The following is a 17144-nucleotide window of genomic DNA, read 5'->3' on the forward strand; positions in this document are numbered from 1 at the left end:
AATGTTCCACGAGATTTGAAATTAAATCTGTCAAAGCCCATCTTCTTATGAGCAGTTTGATTAAAGCAAGACCTACCTCCATATGAAATATACACGCTATACGAATAGCACAGCGAAGACCATCCAGACATAGGCTGGCTATCATGGTATCGTCACAATCCTGTAGACCCACACTAAACGCTGCTAGGTATGGTGTCCAGGCCATCTACAAAGGAAAATAACAGTGACTAGATATTACATACAGAAGACATGGCCAAGGGATGTTCTAGATCACAGACGGTGGATTTCCTCATCAGAATACATGTGATTGAAATTTTAACTGAAGTGTATTTGAGACAATTATCCAAAACATTCAATATTTGTAATTTATTTATTTTCCTTGTTTCATATATCGTAAAACTAAACAGAACATTTAGTATATGTGAAGAATCAAACATTATACAGTGATTATAGTAAACTACGACAAAACCAAATAAATTGAGAGGTCTAACAGGCACAATTCTGTAATTCCTTCTGGCTTAATGGTATTGGCCATAATTTCTCAAATTTAAGTCAAACAACGGACTGAAACTTCGACTTAAAGGAGGTGACTTAAATAAGATGGCTGATCATGAGCTCTGTTTAAAGAAATTTGCCGCCATTTTATCATTTCTTTAATATCTCCTTACCTTAAACATAGGTCGGACATGTTCTAAGTGTGTGGCACTGGTGAAGTTGGACGATACGTGACTGACGCTCTCCATCAGGGCCTTGGCTGTGTGAGCCATCTGTTCCATCTCCAGGTTGTAGAGCAGACGACGCTGCTTATCACTGGTGATGTCCTCTGTAATGGACAGATAAAACTCAGCTCACCTTTATATGTATTTATGGGTGACTAAAACAATGGATATATTTAAGAGGGGAGAATTGATGTTCAACAATATTGTAGTAATAACTCCAATGCATTTAGCCTCCAATTTGTGAAATCAAATCTGCTAAAATAGCTATGTTTCTAGTATGAAATAAAAATACATTTATCACAAATGAGGCTTACTTTTCTTTTTAGTTGTTAACCATAATCTTTTCTTCTAAAATTCAAAATTTCACAAAAGAGGTTCATTTCATCAGATGACCATAGACAAAGATTTACATTACATACTTGCAGTTGTAGATGTTGCTTTGGTGGTTCCAGTGACTTTCATCTTAATCTCATTGCCCGCTATCTCATCATAAATAGAAGAGAGATATTCCTCTGGAAGGTCCTTGCTATCATTTATGCCTCTGTTCATTTTGATGTACTGTTCTTTTGTCATCTTACTTTTAACCTGATCAAATCAATAATAAACAATTAGTTTGGGGTTCAATTCAGTTTAACATTATATTTATTTCTTCAGATTTTCTTACTGTACTGATCATAATTGGAGACACATGTCTTGGCAGTAAAAGAAAAGTGTCTTGACAAAAAAATTACGAATGACTACATGATGATACATTGCTTCACTTATTACTATCATGTATTTGATGACAAAATGTAGGATATAACTCCTTAACAAGAGGCCCAGAGGGCCTGTATCGCTCACCTGGTTTGTAATGTCAAGTCATGTTCTGAATACAGGTTCATTGTTTCTTTTTTGAAGGAATTTGAATATTTACCTCTTATTTCCCTATTGGGCCCCGCCCCTCCTGCCCCCGGGGGGGTCAGAGCCAAAATTTATACAAGTTCTGTTCCCCTTCCCCGAAGGATATTTGTGGCCAAATTTGGTTACAATCCATGCAGAACTCTAGGACAAGTAGCGATTTATAGGATTTACCTCTATTTCCCCTATTGGGCCCCGCCCCTCCTGCCCCCGGGGGGTCAGAGCCATAATTTATACAAGTTCTTTCCATCTTCCCCCAAGGATGTTTGTGGCCAAATTTGGTTACAATCCATGCAGAACTCTAGGACAAGTAGCGTTTTATATGATTTACCTCTATTTCCCCTATTGGGCCCCGTCCCTCCTGCCCCCAGGGGGTCAGAGCCAAAATTTATACAAGTTCTTTCCCCCTTCCTTCAAGGATGTTTGTGGCCAAATTTGGTTACAATCCATGCAGAACTCTAGGACAAGTAGCGTTTTATAGGATTTACCTCTATTTCCCCTATTGGGCCCGCCCCTCCTGCCCCCAGGGGGTCAGAGCCAAAATTTATACAAGTTCTGTTCCCCTTCCCCGAAGGATATTTGTGGCCAAATTTGGTTACAATCCATGCAGAACTCTAGGACAAGTAGCGATTTATAGGATTTACCTCTATTTCCCCTATTGGGCCCCGCCCCTCCTGCCCCCGGGGGGTCAGAGCCAAAATTTATAAAAATTCTGTTCCCCTTCCCCCGAGGATGTTTGTGGCCAAATTTGGTTACAATCCATGCAGAACTCTATGACTAGTAGCGATTTAAAGGAAATGTTGACGGACAGACGACGGACGACGGACGCCGCGCCATGACATAAGCTCACCGGCCCTTCGGGCCAGGTGAGCTAAAAACACAAAGATAACATTTAAATTCATGAGCAATATCTTATCTGGAGAGAGAAAAAGATATGTGATTTAGCTCTTTTCATTAGTTTTTATTATGATACATTTTGTTCTTGTGCTTTAATCTCACTTTATAATAACAAGTTCTGTACATATTAATAGCTTTATAAGTGTCTCATAAACCAATACAGAGCTCAACTCGATTTGTGCTCTTCTAAGAAGAGAAGTCTTCACAGAAGATCTTCCAGCCTATAGACGGAAGAGCTTCCTGAAGTAGAAGAGCTACAATCGTGTAAACGGAAGTTATACTCTGGAAGTAGAAGAGGGCAAATCGAGTTAGGCTCAGGCTCTTTGGTTCTATATTGGGTATTTGATGAATGATAGTAAATTTCATTAATGCATGTCATTCTAAAATTATTGATTAATTGGTAACAAGCTTTTAGCCAAAAGTTGTATTAATTATCTGAGACTACTTTTCAAACAACATATCACAGCCCCAAGCTTGAAAGAATGTTCTATCAAAGATGTCTAGGTATAATAACAGTTCCTACCTGGGCGCTGTGGAGATCTGTTGTCAGCATTATCACAGAGTAGGCTAACACATAGGCAGCGTCAGCCGTGGCGAAGATTTCCGTACTAAAGAGGAAAACATCACACATTAATCATACTAATATTCAAAGATTAAACACATATTAATTTTTTTCTATATTTCACAAAAATAGAAGATATGCGAGATTTGGAAAGAGTGTTTTATCATGCAATTGATAAAAATATTAATTTTACTGTTAATGAATCTGCATTTCACCAACATATAAGTTGGATAATCAATGATTAAAATAAGCTTTTTCGTAAAACCATTTTCAGAAGGGTTACATATAATAGGGCAGGACATACTTTGCTATCCAAGGCATTCATAATTGAAATTTCAATGTATTATTGACATGATTAGTAATGTCACAAGATATTATTTCACAAAGACACTGTGTTCATAATACAAATTAGTCTTTGGAATAGACAGGAAGTGTTAATAGACACCCTGTTTAGAATAATTGCTCTTACTTAGTGTTACACTCGTAATATCGTGATGCAAATTTCTCCATAAGTCTGTCAATTTTCTGAGCCTCGCCAGGTAGCCTAAATCCTTCTAGAAACCGCCGAAGTGCAGGCACAAAATTCATCTCTGTGAAATCCATCTGATCTATGTAGGCATACATCACTTCCTTATTTTGTCTATAAAAGAGTAAATTAGATGAAAACATTTTTTTCCATCAAAACGAAATGCAGTTTAATTCTGTTCTTTATTACTATAAAACATATGGTTCATAAGTGGTACTCCTAGCATGAACAATACTAGTCCGGTAAAAAATTTTTTTTTGTAGATTAATGTTTGTAATATTTTTTGTAGATAAATGGCTGTAATATTGTCACTTACTTCTCATTTTCACTAAGGAAATCACCCAGGACAGTCTGCAACACAGAAAAATAAATTAGTTCATTTTCATAGAAAATGTATTTGATGCTTGCAATGATTCAAACAATATAAAAATAAAGCCTAGTGTAGAGAAGAAAAACTTTAAACAAAAGATTCCAGCAACATTTCCCAGTTAAATGTCTTCCAAAATTGAAAATAATAAATAATACAGTCAAGAATTGTTACCAATATGTCACCTGTCTATCAAAAATCAACATTAAGTATGTTACAGTTCATCAATATCAGTCATCTATTTTGATGAAATAGTTGTTTCTATCATAACATACAGAGATGTGTGTGAAATGTAACAAACCTTATCAAGGCGTTCGTCGGAATGAAAGAATTCTGCTACATCATCGGGCGCAGTACCGAGCATGCCTTGTTCTTGTAAGTAGTGCAAACCTTTATATGGCTTCTTGTTAAACCTGCAAACATTCAATCAATCAAAAAATAACCCTATTAAAGATGAAATCAAGAGTTATTTTTGATGGAAACAGGTGTAAACACACTAATATGCATGGGTACACTCATCGTTATCATTAGAGTTCTGGGAAGCCATTCATATTTTGAGTTTTCTGTGACGAGACAGACATGCTCTTGTATACCCTTTTTAAATAGTGACATTGTATAAGGTAGAGTAAATACTATCAACAATATGGCCTATTATACAGAATATCCTTGTCATTAATAATTTTGTGTTAGAACTAGAACACTTTCAATGTGTCTGTTATTTTCCCATACAATAAGTCTTACAGCTTACATTTCTATTCCTGCCTCCATGATTTCCTTCTGTTGTTTTATATTCTCAAACTCCTCCGGGTTGTCCAGGGACAGACTCGGAGCCTGTGAGCTGCTCGTCGAGTTGATGGAATTAACACTACCATAACTCTTCATTGTACCGTTTCCAGAGTCATTGTCTGTGTCATTGGAAGGCTTGCTTTCTTGACCTGTAAAAGATGTAGTGTGATCATGTATATATATTTGGTTATTCTTACCATAAAACCCTAAGTTGAAAGCTGCAATCCATCTCAGATTGCTAACATGACATTTAGTTTTAGTGAAAAAATTAGTTTGTTTATATTATAAACATACAGGGCAAACTTACCTAAATTAGACTGTGAGTGTGGATTGATGTACAAGTCTTTGCTCCATTCCACCATACATTTCAGTATCGACACTAAACATTCTAAACCTTTTATCCGAATACTCTTTTCCTGGTTAGGAGTAGCACCTAATATGAACAAAAATATTATCTTGTGACACAAATCCCATTTCTTTTTAATCAATTTACCTTTAGAATATTTGCAAAAATGACACTTTGATGCAGTAGTGTCATATTAAATGATTTACCTAAAATAAGACAAATCAGTATAGCTTGAATTTCAGAAGAACTGCATAGTGCTATTCAATGCTTAACAGAAACAAACTTTAAAAATAACCACAGTCAAAAATTCAATTAAATATTCATTGATAATTTCTGAGATAGATTTTGATACATAATGGTTTCTCCCACCATTCACTGATTTGTCACAGGTTTAAGCCGTCAGAGATTACTCTGTCAACCCCTAGGGTATGACAGATTGCACGCACTAACCTTTTGAACCTGACAACAATTACGAGACGTCATGACTTCATGCGGTGTGACCGTGGCGTGCATTGTAGATGACGTCATGAATATTGACGCACAGACAACTGAACCATGTTCATGTTGCGGTGAAAATGCTTCTTTTAGGCTATTATCTCTTCTATTCCTTTTGTATATTGGAGAAAAAGAATCATTCCCTGCCTATGATTGTGTGACAACAAAATCAAAATTCTCGGGGAACTCCTGAATGTCCAACCCTCAGCAAGCCTGGGGTTTGACGCTCATGAATTACCCCTTGGATTGTGATTTTGTTGTCACACCCTCTTGATCGAGAAAGATTCTATTAATCTTACCTAGAGCCAGAGCATGTCTTCCTTGAGCAATCTTAGATAAATCATTTACAAGTCGTTCAAAAATATTGGCCAAGGTCAAATCACAGTCATAGTTCAGGTAGATATCCACTACACACTGGGCATCTGTTCATAGAAAAGAAAGCCAGTGATCAAAAATATTTCTTTGGTGAAAAATAGAATGATACATAGATAACTAGAACACTGACACGTCAGAAAGGGCCCCGCTATGTGTCTGACGTGCTTAAGTGGAAAAGTAGTATTTTGACAACGAATTCTTCCGTGTTAGCTATATGTTGCTAATAAATAATTAATGTCAACATTAATTGGGAAACCGATGATGGTACATTATTATAATTCTTTGGAAAAAGTCTTCCAAGTATTTAACTTGAATCCTGATTCCAAGCTAACATTACATTAAGAGCATACAATTAACTCAAATACCCCTTTTAAACAAGGTAAACCTCATAGTTTGCTGAAGAAACACATAACAAATGTGAAAGGAAGGGAATAAAGGTCTTGCTCAAATATTTTAATCATGTAAAAGTGCATTAAGCAGTCAAAACTTTGGTGAGTTGACTTCTTGTTTAATTCTGAACAACTCTGCTTCATTATAAATGTTGTAGCAAAATGTTCATGAGAAAATAATTTTTTTAAATTTGACCTTGACCTTTGACTTAGTAACCTTGGCCCATGACCTTACCTTTGGACAGTCAACTCCATGTTTAATTCTGAACAACTTTGCATCATAATGTTATAACAAAATGTTTATCAGTTAAGAGCAACAACATTGTGATTTTTTTAAATGTTAAAATCCAAGATGGCCGATTTTTTAATTTAATTTCAGCCTGAAAAATTACCAAGCAGATCTAGGATGGATGGGGAATCATCATGTAAAATATGGGGAAAATACTCCACTCCCTTCCATCATTAATGTGCAAAAGAAAAAAAAACGGACGGACGGACGGACGGACAGACAGACAGACAGACAGACAGACAGACAGACGGACGGACGGACGGACGGACGGACGGACGGACGGACGGACAACCTGATTACTATAGGGCACCCGCATCTCCATGCGGGGCCCTAATTAAGGCTTGTACAATCAAGTGGTCTACTTTATCTTTAAAGTCATTTTTGTAAATCCATTATGCTGGTTTTGTTTCCCCGTGAATTGACAAAATTATTTTCAATGTGATTTGCTTTAAAAGATGGCTAAGGATCAACCAACCAGTTCACACAGGTCCATTTCTTGCAACCTTCAGAAACAATAAATATTATGGTTAGAGAGATCAGAACAATCAGAAACTTCTGAGTTATCCTGCTACTAAAATCTCATTTTTGTAACAGCTCCACAAAACATTATGAATGGTCTTTTTATCTGTCTCCAAACATGCTTACCAAACCTTTACACAGAACGCATACCTGCACAAATCCTGGTCAGTGCTTGGATCACCATCCATTTGTGGTCAAAAGAACTGCTGGGGGTTTCCAGGATAGACAGGAAAATTTCTTTGAAGAAAACCTGGCAGCAGATCAAATTGATAAAGTACAACCTATCTACCCGATTATTCAGGAGTAAATGTGAAAGTAAAATGAAGTGTTTTATAACAGATTAAATACAAGTGAGAGATAAAAAAAAATTTTGAGTTTATATTCAGGTTATCTATTCTGTATTTGCATATTACAGAGTTAGCTTCCCTTGGAGGTAGGTATTGATTGTGATGTCATGTGTTTGAGAGCGTTACGTCATACTTTTCAGAGAAAATAACGTGAACTGTGCTCACAAAATAATGACGCAACAATTGATCCCTACTCACAAGGGAGCTAACTCTGTAATATGCAAAGATGGAATCTCTATAGAACAAAATAAATACTAGCGAGAAATCAATAATATTTGAGTTTATAATCAGGTTATTTGAAACATTTATAGAATATTTTGGACCATAGAAAATCACACACACAACTCATCCACCTATCTCATATTTATGAATATACAAGCTCAGGTAATGTCGGTATACAAACCTCAATCTGCATTTTTAGGTATTGTTTGAAGTTGGACAAGAGTGTCAGAAATATGGCAAGAGAGAGTTCAAACACTTCAGGTACAGAGCTGACCCCATTCTTGGACAATGCTACACACAGGTACTGTTTAATAGCGTTGATGAACATCTCGTTTGTCTGGAACACAGGACCCGCGTTTTGAAGGATAGACAGCAGAAGACGCAGAGACAGGATCTTAGACCGTAACTCATGGGATCTGTAAAATAATCAAATACATACATATAACAGTATAAACAAGTCTGTTTCAATCTTGCCTAACATGCAGTTTAAAGCTGTTTAATATTTGTGAAATAATACAATGAATTTCTAATGTATAATTTAATAATTGTCCTTGCTTATGGTGAATGCCATTTTGCCTTGCATAAACCAACAGCAAGACTTATATATAAGACTATGGTACTAGCTTTTATTTGGTGGTTTATTTCAACTATTTGAAACACATTGAAAGTATGGATACATATGTTTACAGAGTACTAACTTTGGATCAGGTGGACCATCAGCCAGGGGCTTCATGCTGAGTTTACACAGACTTCTGAAAACGAGGAAAGCGTCCTTCTGTAGAATGTGAGCGAATACACCCTGGGCCATTTCCTGCCCCTCCTGACCCTCAAGGGTGTCAGCATCCTCAGCATCCAGCTTGTTTAGACCTGCAGTGATGATTTTATTTCTTGTAATTATAATGAAAACAAGTTATATCCGTCTGAACAGTCATGTTTGGTATAATAACTAAGTTAACAACAAAAAATTTCTGAAACACTTTGCATCTCCATAAATATTTTTAATTGTCAAGTTTCTTAAAATCAGTCCCCAAAATGAAAAAAAATCAACTAAATAACAGCCAAAAATGTACATGCATTATTCTGGTCTATAAAACCATGCTAGAAGTAAATGTTAGTACCACCTAGAGACTATAAGCCAAATATTACTAAATATCATACATTACTAAATCTACTTTTTAAAGATTCCTTATAATTACAAGATTTGTCTAAAACTGTAAAAAAATTATTGCTTTTCTATATAGATAGGATTGATTAGATTCAAAACTCTATATATCATATAAGTTTTGGCATAGGTTTATTACATTTTTTTTAAAATCATTTAATCCATGAAGTATTCAGACAACAGATATCCTGCTGCATTATCATAAACATCACCACTTCTTAACATGCATCACTACCATCAGTCCAACCCAGATTTCACCTGTAACATTTCAAAATTTCTTTGTCCTCACCTGGTTTTACATCATATGGGTTTGTAATCAATTGCAATTTGATTTGATTAAGTGATTTTTTTTTATAACAAATTAAGGAGTTAATCACTATACTTTTCATAATGCAGATTTATTGGGTGCGAGTTTGTTGTATACAAGGTTTAATAACATGCATTCAATAATTAGAGCACTTAAGTGTGAAATGGTTTAGTGTGCAGAGTGGTAATCACAAATTATCTCCCTTGAATCCACATATAATTTACATTTTCTCTTCAAATTTTGAAGCTGTTTAGAAAGATCATATTAAGTCCTTTTCATGCACACAAGAATTACCAAATAATATACAAACACATATTGGTATGCCTAAAAATAATAAATTCATTTTACCTACACATCAATACTAAAACATTATCTTAAAAAGCTAGCCATGTAAGATAGAGTTGTCCCATCAAAGACAGCTATGTAAGATAAATCTATCTTACATAGCTGTGACGTCACAATTGCCGAACAATCAGATGACGTCATATCAGCCAAAGTTGACGTCATTTTTCTTCTATTTCGATTGATTTGCCGGATTTATTTACCATTTCATTTGTTTAATTTGCATTTCAAACCGTTTTTACCTAAGATTTCTTGTTTATGTTACAAAGATAAACCAAACTTTGATGAGCTCTTTCGAATGGCGTTCTTATTTTTAAAATCGATCAATTATTTAAGAAGTTAAGATTTTGTAACAAAATGGCTGCCTCACCTTTCGTGCAAGTAACTCGACAAGCAATGTGAGAAAATAACTCTTTCATATGTAAATTATGTAGGATAGAACTATTCCACCCTCGGGTACAGAATTTTGGGTCAGAAACCTCGGCAAGCCTCGGTTCTGACCCAAAATTCTGTACCCTCGGGTGGAATAGTTCTATCCTACATATGTACATATGAAAGAGTCATATAATCTTAAAATGATGAAATAAAGAATGAAGATATATACAATCATTCCTAAATAACAATATTAGCTTAGAAATTAAAAATTCAGTTTATTGTCAATCCTTCTTATTAGACAACACTCAAACAAACAACACAATTACCAAAAGAACTGCCAGATTTGCTACTCCCCGACAACGAAGGAGCAGATTCGGTGGCATTCTGGGAAGGTTCTGTTGCATTCTGGGAAGACTGGGAGGTTACTGAATCATTAACACCAAGGTTGGGCTCATCACTTTCCTCAGAAGGTGAATGTTCAACTATGAAGTCCAAAAAGTAAAAGAATAAAGAAGGCGGAAAAATTCAAGCAATAATTCACTTTATGCATATTGAGGTATGTAATATTGTATCTGCTACAGAGGTTCAAATGCTCAAAATCATTCCTTCATTTTCATGCAATGATCTCATACATTAGTTTCCTCATCTTAAATCAACTCGTGATCACTTCAAGCTAAAACTGCAGATTAAAATAATTATTAGTTTTGCATTTTAAGATTTTTTCCAAAATGTAGACCTTTTCTATCAATCAAATTTTTTTTGAGAGTTGACCTTGTAAAAGCAGTGTTTCTATATATACTACATTTATCAAAGCTGTCTACCTGTCTCACTAGCTTTACTGGGTTCATACAGTTCACTTTGCTAGTGTTAAATCATTCATTAAAATCTACAGGACACATGACTCCCCATCATCCTCCCCTTTGTATTCCAAAGAATCACACATCTTTTTTTTCTACAAAGGAATGAATGACTCAAATTCTTTCTGCTCCTGGTGGATTCATTTCAGGAGAATAGTGAATTAGTAAATTAAATGGTGATATAACAGTGAATGGTTAATTTATTAGGCCTATATAACTGTAAACTAAATGGGGTGTAAATCCTTACATTATAATTATTACATGTTCATCTTTCTATGAGAGATGTTATCAATATTTTTTTTTTTAAATAAAATTGATGGGATATATCAGAAGTAGCTTGCATGGGACTATGACTCTGACCAAGACGAAGAAAATAACATTGAAGCTAGTATTGACAGCTTAATAGGATGGAATAACTAGCAATCAAATAATAACCTTTTTTATTTTTCTAATTAAAGTTTGATAGGAAGAACCGCCAAATAGTTTGGTTAGAGTACTTCAAACAAATCCATAACAAATAATTCCCAAGCATGCATTTTTGATCAACAGACCAATATGAAAACAAAGTGAAATGCAGGAATAAAAAAATAATCATGCAAAAGTTTTCAAAGTATATCAAGGTTAACATCATAATGTATAATTATGACTAGTGCATTGAAAAGAATTCTACAAGATAATTTGCATATTGAACATTCAAAACCAAGCTATTAATATTTCAACTTCAATACATTGTACGTTGCACTACATGCTATTGAATGAAAATAACTTCTTTTTGTAATTTGATTTTTGTAACTTGATTACCCAATCTTCATTATCTTTTTGTAACTTCATTACCTGATCTTCATTATCTTTTTGTTAATTGATTACCTGATCTTCATTATCTTTTTGTAACCTGGTTACCTGATCTTCATTATATTTTTGTAACTTGATTACCTGATCTTCATTATATTTTTGTAACTTGATTACCTGATCTTCATTATCTGTTTTAACTCTTTACAGATTTCTTAGAAATAAACTACAGAACATGAATATACCTTGAGTGACCTTGTCTTCTAAGATATTGTCCAGTACATCACTGACCACCTGTTCCGTTGTCATTTCTTCTTCATTTTCTTTCTTCTCAGAATCAGATTGTGGTTCTAAGGAAACAATAATTTCACATTGTCAAGAAATTATCACAATGTTACTAAGTAATAGCACGACAAAGTTAGAATTCTAAAATGATAAATAAGATATATAAAGCATCCTCACCAGATTCAGGGCCATTCTCTTTGGGTGTTTCAGTATCATCAGTAACTGCACCATTCTGTTGAAAGTATGATAAAAAAGTATGGAAGCATGCATGCTGTAGACTGTAATTGATATGGTAATTATTATTAAGAATTTTAGATAGATTTTGTTTAGTACGCACAATGTTATAATGGAAATAGAAGATTCTATCAAATCTATATTCCACAGTCTCTACTGACCTATGAATTATCTCCCCTTGGCATTAGACCAAGGCCATTTTCGATTTATACGGTTTGACTGGTTGGGTCAAGTTGTTCGTTTATGAATTAAAGACAATCCTAGTGATTTTATATTGTTTTTAGACAAGCCTTGACAAAGCATTCACAGGTCTGTATCAAAAACTGCAAGTTCATCAGGATTTATACATGAAATAATGACTTTAACATCGATCAGGTTGTTCTGAATAAACGAAAACAGCCCAAGTATTTACCTCTGGTTGTGCTTCAGATTTTGGAGATTCTCTATCTTCCTCTTTCTTGGTGGATGATTTACTTGCAGCCCTTTCTCTTTGTTTTGACTCTTGCAGCTTTAAAGAAAATAATAAATAAACAAAAACAACAAAAAATATTTCCTTGAATATAAACATTACAAGAATGATAACATGACTGTATACAACTCAGCGTTCTATATATATAAACACAATATAATTTACCAGGATATAAGTTGCTTTGGTGATCAAATTATGTTATATGAACACTGGCTATGATTGGGCTTATATCTAAACTTTGTATTTATCTGGTAAAACTGATCTGAAAAACATCAGAAACATTAGAATTGTATTTGATATAATATGGAAACAGACAAAAAACAGGAAAGTTTGTATCCAAAGTATGACAGGAAAACTTGATTGATACATACAGCTTGATTCTCCATTCTCATGAAGATCACATTGAGCATCTGTGTGAGAGTGGCTTTGGCTGTCGTCTGGTTAACGAGGTTTTTACTGGCAAGGTAAATATTGTAACAGGTGCGAACAGTCTGGAGAACTGTCCCCTCATGTATCTCACAGGTGTTGGAGGTAACCACCGTCAACAGGGCCTAAGGAGATAAAACTCATCTCATTACCACAACTCTCTCATATAAACTAGTGACAACTTATCTCCTTACCATGACAACACATCTCATATCGTGCTAACTATATATGGAAATATGAAATTATATACATCAAGAAACCAATTATAGAAAGAGTCATACTGTGAAAGTGGATATTTTTGTAAGTGTTAATTTCGTGATTAGCACTGGTTAACATTTCTCTATGTTATTAATTTTTCAAGAATACATTTTATACCAGTTTCATACATAAACAATACATTACGCACGCATGAAATGTTCTCACTAAAATGTCCTTAGCGTTATAAGTGTAAATTTTCCCCTTCACATAAATTTACAGTAAATATGCCAAGTATATACATACTAATATGTATGTAAAAAGTCTTTATTTCAAATGTTCTTATTAGCAAGGATAGGATTAAATCAATTTTCTTATTGTTTTAAGTTTGGACATGTTCCTTGTTATTAATAAGCAAGATGAGGGTTCCTTACCTTAATGATTTGTAACTGAACACCTTCATCTGTCTGGGGTCCATGGAAACAGCCACATATTGTCTCCACAATACGGTCAATCAAACGCTTGCCAGGTGTTGTACTGTCTGGGGTGTTCCCAGTTAGATGGCCATATGCTATTAATTTCTGCAGGAAATAAAAACCCACAAACATTACAATTTTTGAAAGGGAAAAATGCTCATGGATTTTATATCAATTTCAAGATACCCTGAGATAATTTGAATGAATTTTTAGTGTTGATACTGTAACAAGTGTATAATTTTACGATTCTAGAACAATACCTATTCCATATCTACATATTAAAGAGTTATCTTCACTTGCAGGTTGGTATTGGGAATGATGTGAAAACAATGGGTTATTTTCGCTCACAAAATAATGTCACAATCGATACTTACCCACACAGGAGTTAACTCTTTGATATGCACAGACGGATTAAAATATAAGGTAAGAAAGAACTTTTTAAAATGATTTAATTAAACGTTATTACAGGTGCTCAATTTAACAATTTTTTTCCAATATTTTCAAAATTGCATTCTTAACCATCTTCACCCTAACACACTGTACTGTAAAATTACAAAATTAGAATGATCATCAAGTGCAATGACATTACCTGAAGACAGTCCAGTGCAGTGTTTACGATGCGAGAACTCTTTGACTGACATGCCAACTCAAACGGCATGAAATATTTGTCTGCCTCCACGAAGCCTGCCTGTATAGGCATTGGAAGGGCAGAGGGCAACTTGTCATCTCTGAAATACAAAGCCTGACATCAAGGAAAATCTGATACTCATTATAATACATTAAAAGATAATTATATGTATATGGATTAAATAAAAACAATTAAGAAAAAAAATCATTAAAATTAGCATCAAAGTAATAATATATATTGGTAAGATGATCATAATTACAAACTATTGAAAACAATGAGGGATGCAATGTATGACATATTATAACCACTAGCTACAGATGTTTATATTCCGAAAAGCACTCAAAATACTTGTACTGCTGTTTTGGAATACAAAGAAATAACATATATGATGTCTTACTTGCGGACATCACTGTCTTTCTTCAGTTCCTCTGAAACAAATAAGAAATTAAAAAATTATAGAAGTATCCAACTCTTTCAGAAAACATGTACAGGTCTATATGTGCAATTTAAATTTGACTCTAAGTGCAAGACTGTGTGTATATATATATACCGCCACATTCAACCCATTAGGCACCAGGGTGCTTATTAATAAGAATGGCGTAGAAACCCGACGTAATAGTGACGTCACAATAGAAACATTGATGTTGCGTATCAATTTGGAAAAAAAAAAAAAAAAAATCCCTTGGAAAAAATCAATGGAATCCTACGTGTAAACGTATTTCATTTTATAAAGTAGCCCGGAAAATTAATTATAAGCATTGAAGTCACTATTTTTTAATTTCATTGGGTTATGAAATAAATTTTGTTTGCAAACTTTTGTGAGAATCCGCTACACGGATTCACACAGTTTGCAAACAAAATTTTTTTCATACCCCGATAAAATTAAAAAATTGTGACTTTAATGCTTAATTATAATAGAAACAAATTTTGATTGGCCTTTCATGAAATTTAATTATTGAACAAAATAAGCTATAAATCAATATGCAGAAGAAATCAAATAAAGAAATCACTGGTTTTTATATTTTCAGTCTGCATTTAGTTCAAAATAAGTGAAGATGAGCCTCATAAAGGGAGAAGGGTGCTTATAGAAATGGGGACATTTATTGGACTGAATACGGTATGTAGTAATTATAATGTACCACTGTTTTTAAACTTAAGCAAATTAAAACATGGTTGTTTAAGGTGTATACATACATTCAATGTTTTTTTTTTTTAATTTAGTAGTTAGATACACATGTAATCACCACTGTTCTTTTTAAATTGTATAGCCTCAAGCAAAACTTACCAGTCACTGATTTCATCAGTACAAATACACAAATATTTTTAATGCTTTAATTCTCTGCATGTAATAAACAGTGTCTTCTTTTCTAGGATAGTTTAATTGTTGATACATATAATTATTTATAAATTAGTATAGCTATGGTTTCATATTATCTTATTTATACACCATCATAAACTTCAGCAATAAAAAAATACACATTTAAACATGTAATCGGTATATTATAGCAGTCACGTGCACTCTAACTGAAAATCTTTGAAATGAGCTTAAACTTTCATTTTTGCTGTCATTTTAACTAAAATTTTAACAAGTCTAGTTAAAATTACTGGTACAAAAAAATTAAAATAATGCATTTCAAAATCTGATATGATATTCAGGTGAAACAAAAATAGCTATAGTGGAAGATTATTAATCAAGTGAATGTATTCCGTGTCTATCATGTTCATGTTGTGAGATGAACTTCATACTTGCATATATTTTTTTTTATCATCATTGACTTATTTTATTAACCAAAAGGCTAAAAGAATCTGGTACAACTTCAGGGCTCGAATTTCAGGCTGTTTTACTTGCTTTTTGCAAGTAGATATACCAGAATAGCAAGTGAAAAAAATATGCACTTGCTTAATTTAGCAAGTGGTTTTTATCACGGACAACTGTAAAAATGGCATAATGATTGAAAAATTGTTGTATTGGAAAATATGGGGACCCAGTTCTTACTAAAATGTTGTTGATATACATAATGTACCTTTTCACCTCACAACATCATACATGATATAAATGATTTTATATGTAACAAAACTTGAATTTAAATATGGATATTTAAGTATAAGTAAAAATGCATTTTAGCAAGTACAAATTTAAGGCACTTGCTATTTTTAGCAAGTGACAAAAATTGTAAAATTCGAGCCCTGAACTTGTGAAACCATCTTTTTACAACTATCTCAGATAATAGATGACAATATAGACTGGTTAAATATACACCAAAACAAAGCTAACTTTTGAATGCATTAATATATAATTAACTGTAATAATAAACTCTATTCACACAACATCTTTTAAGTCCATACAAAGCATATAATAATTTTTTTGTACACTGGCCTCATTGCCAGATTAGCTTTGCATTTGATTTTCATGCAAGTTTTCATCAATTTAACATACCCCTACATAAATTATACATCTGTTTATCAGTATCACTTACACAACCAACTGATATATTTACTATAAAATATGAATTTAAGTGATAATGTTTTTGTTTTCGAAAAGGATTGTTAATTGATAACTGTAACTTAACTGCTAAGAAAAAACCCACTTGAGTTAATATAAGGTATGTTACATTGTGAGAATATGTAAAACCAGCCAGGATCAAATACAAAACAATAACCCTAGACTTAGTGCTACTGATTTGTTTTTCTATCAACTAAACTAAGGGGACATTTTCCCTTATCAAGTAGCTAGCCATCAATATGTACAATATTAACTTACTGTTTTAAAAGTAATTATGTATACCTGTGACTATGCTTTCAATATTCATCATAAAAGAATATTTCTGTGTCATTATAAAGTTTATCAGTGAATATATGATGA

General features: G+C 33.6%; 1 protein-coding gene across 1 annotated transcript in view; it reads right to left on the reverse strand.

Moving 5' to 3' along the window:
- LOC138325321 (brefeldin A-inhibited guanine nucleotide-exchange protein 1-like) overlaps window positions 1-17144 on the reverse strand; it is a 31494-nt gene that overhangs the window by 12141 nt on the left and 2209 nt on the right. The window contains 21 exon segments of the mRNA XM_069270883.1: window positions 77-205; window positions 669-823; window positions 1139-1304; window positions 3037-3121; window positions 3545-3715; window positions 3918-3952; window positions 4270-4381; window positions 4717-4903; window positions 5062-5187; window positions 5895-6017; window positions 7318-7417; window positions 7918-8152; window positions 8435-8603; window positions 10249-10404; window positions 11814-11918; window positions 12031-12085; window positions 12500-12595; window positions 12928-13107; window positions 13612-13758; window positions 14243-14381; window positions 14679-14709. Coding sequence (XP_069126984.1) covers window positions 77-205; window positions 669-823; window positions 1139-1304; window positions 3037-3121; window positions 3545-3715; window positions 3918-3952; window positions 4270-4381; window positions 4717-4903; window positions 5062-5187; window positions 5895-6017; window positions 7318-7417; window positions 7918-8152; window positions 8435-8603; window positions 10249-10404; window positions 11814-11918; window positions 12031-12085; window positions 12500-12595; window positions 12928-13107; window positions 13612-13758; window positions 14243-14381; window positions 14679-14709 — 2702 coding nt within the window.

This window comes from Argopecten irradians, chromosome 6, assembly GCF_041381155.1.
Source record: "Argopecten irradians isolate NY chromosome 6, Ai_NY, whole genome shotgun sequence".
Lineage (NCBI taxonomy): Eukaryota > Metazoa > Mollusca > Bivalvia > Pectinida > Pectinidae > Argopecten > Argopecten irradians.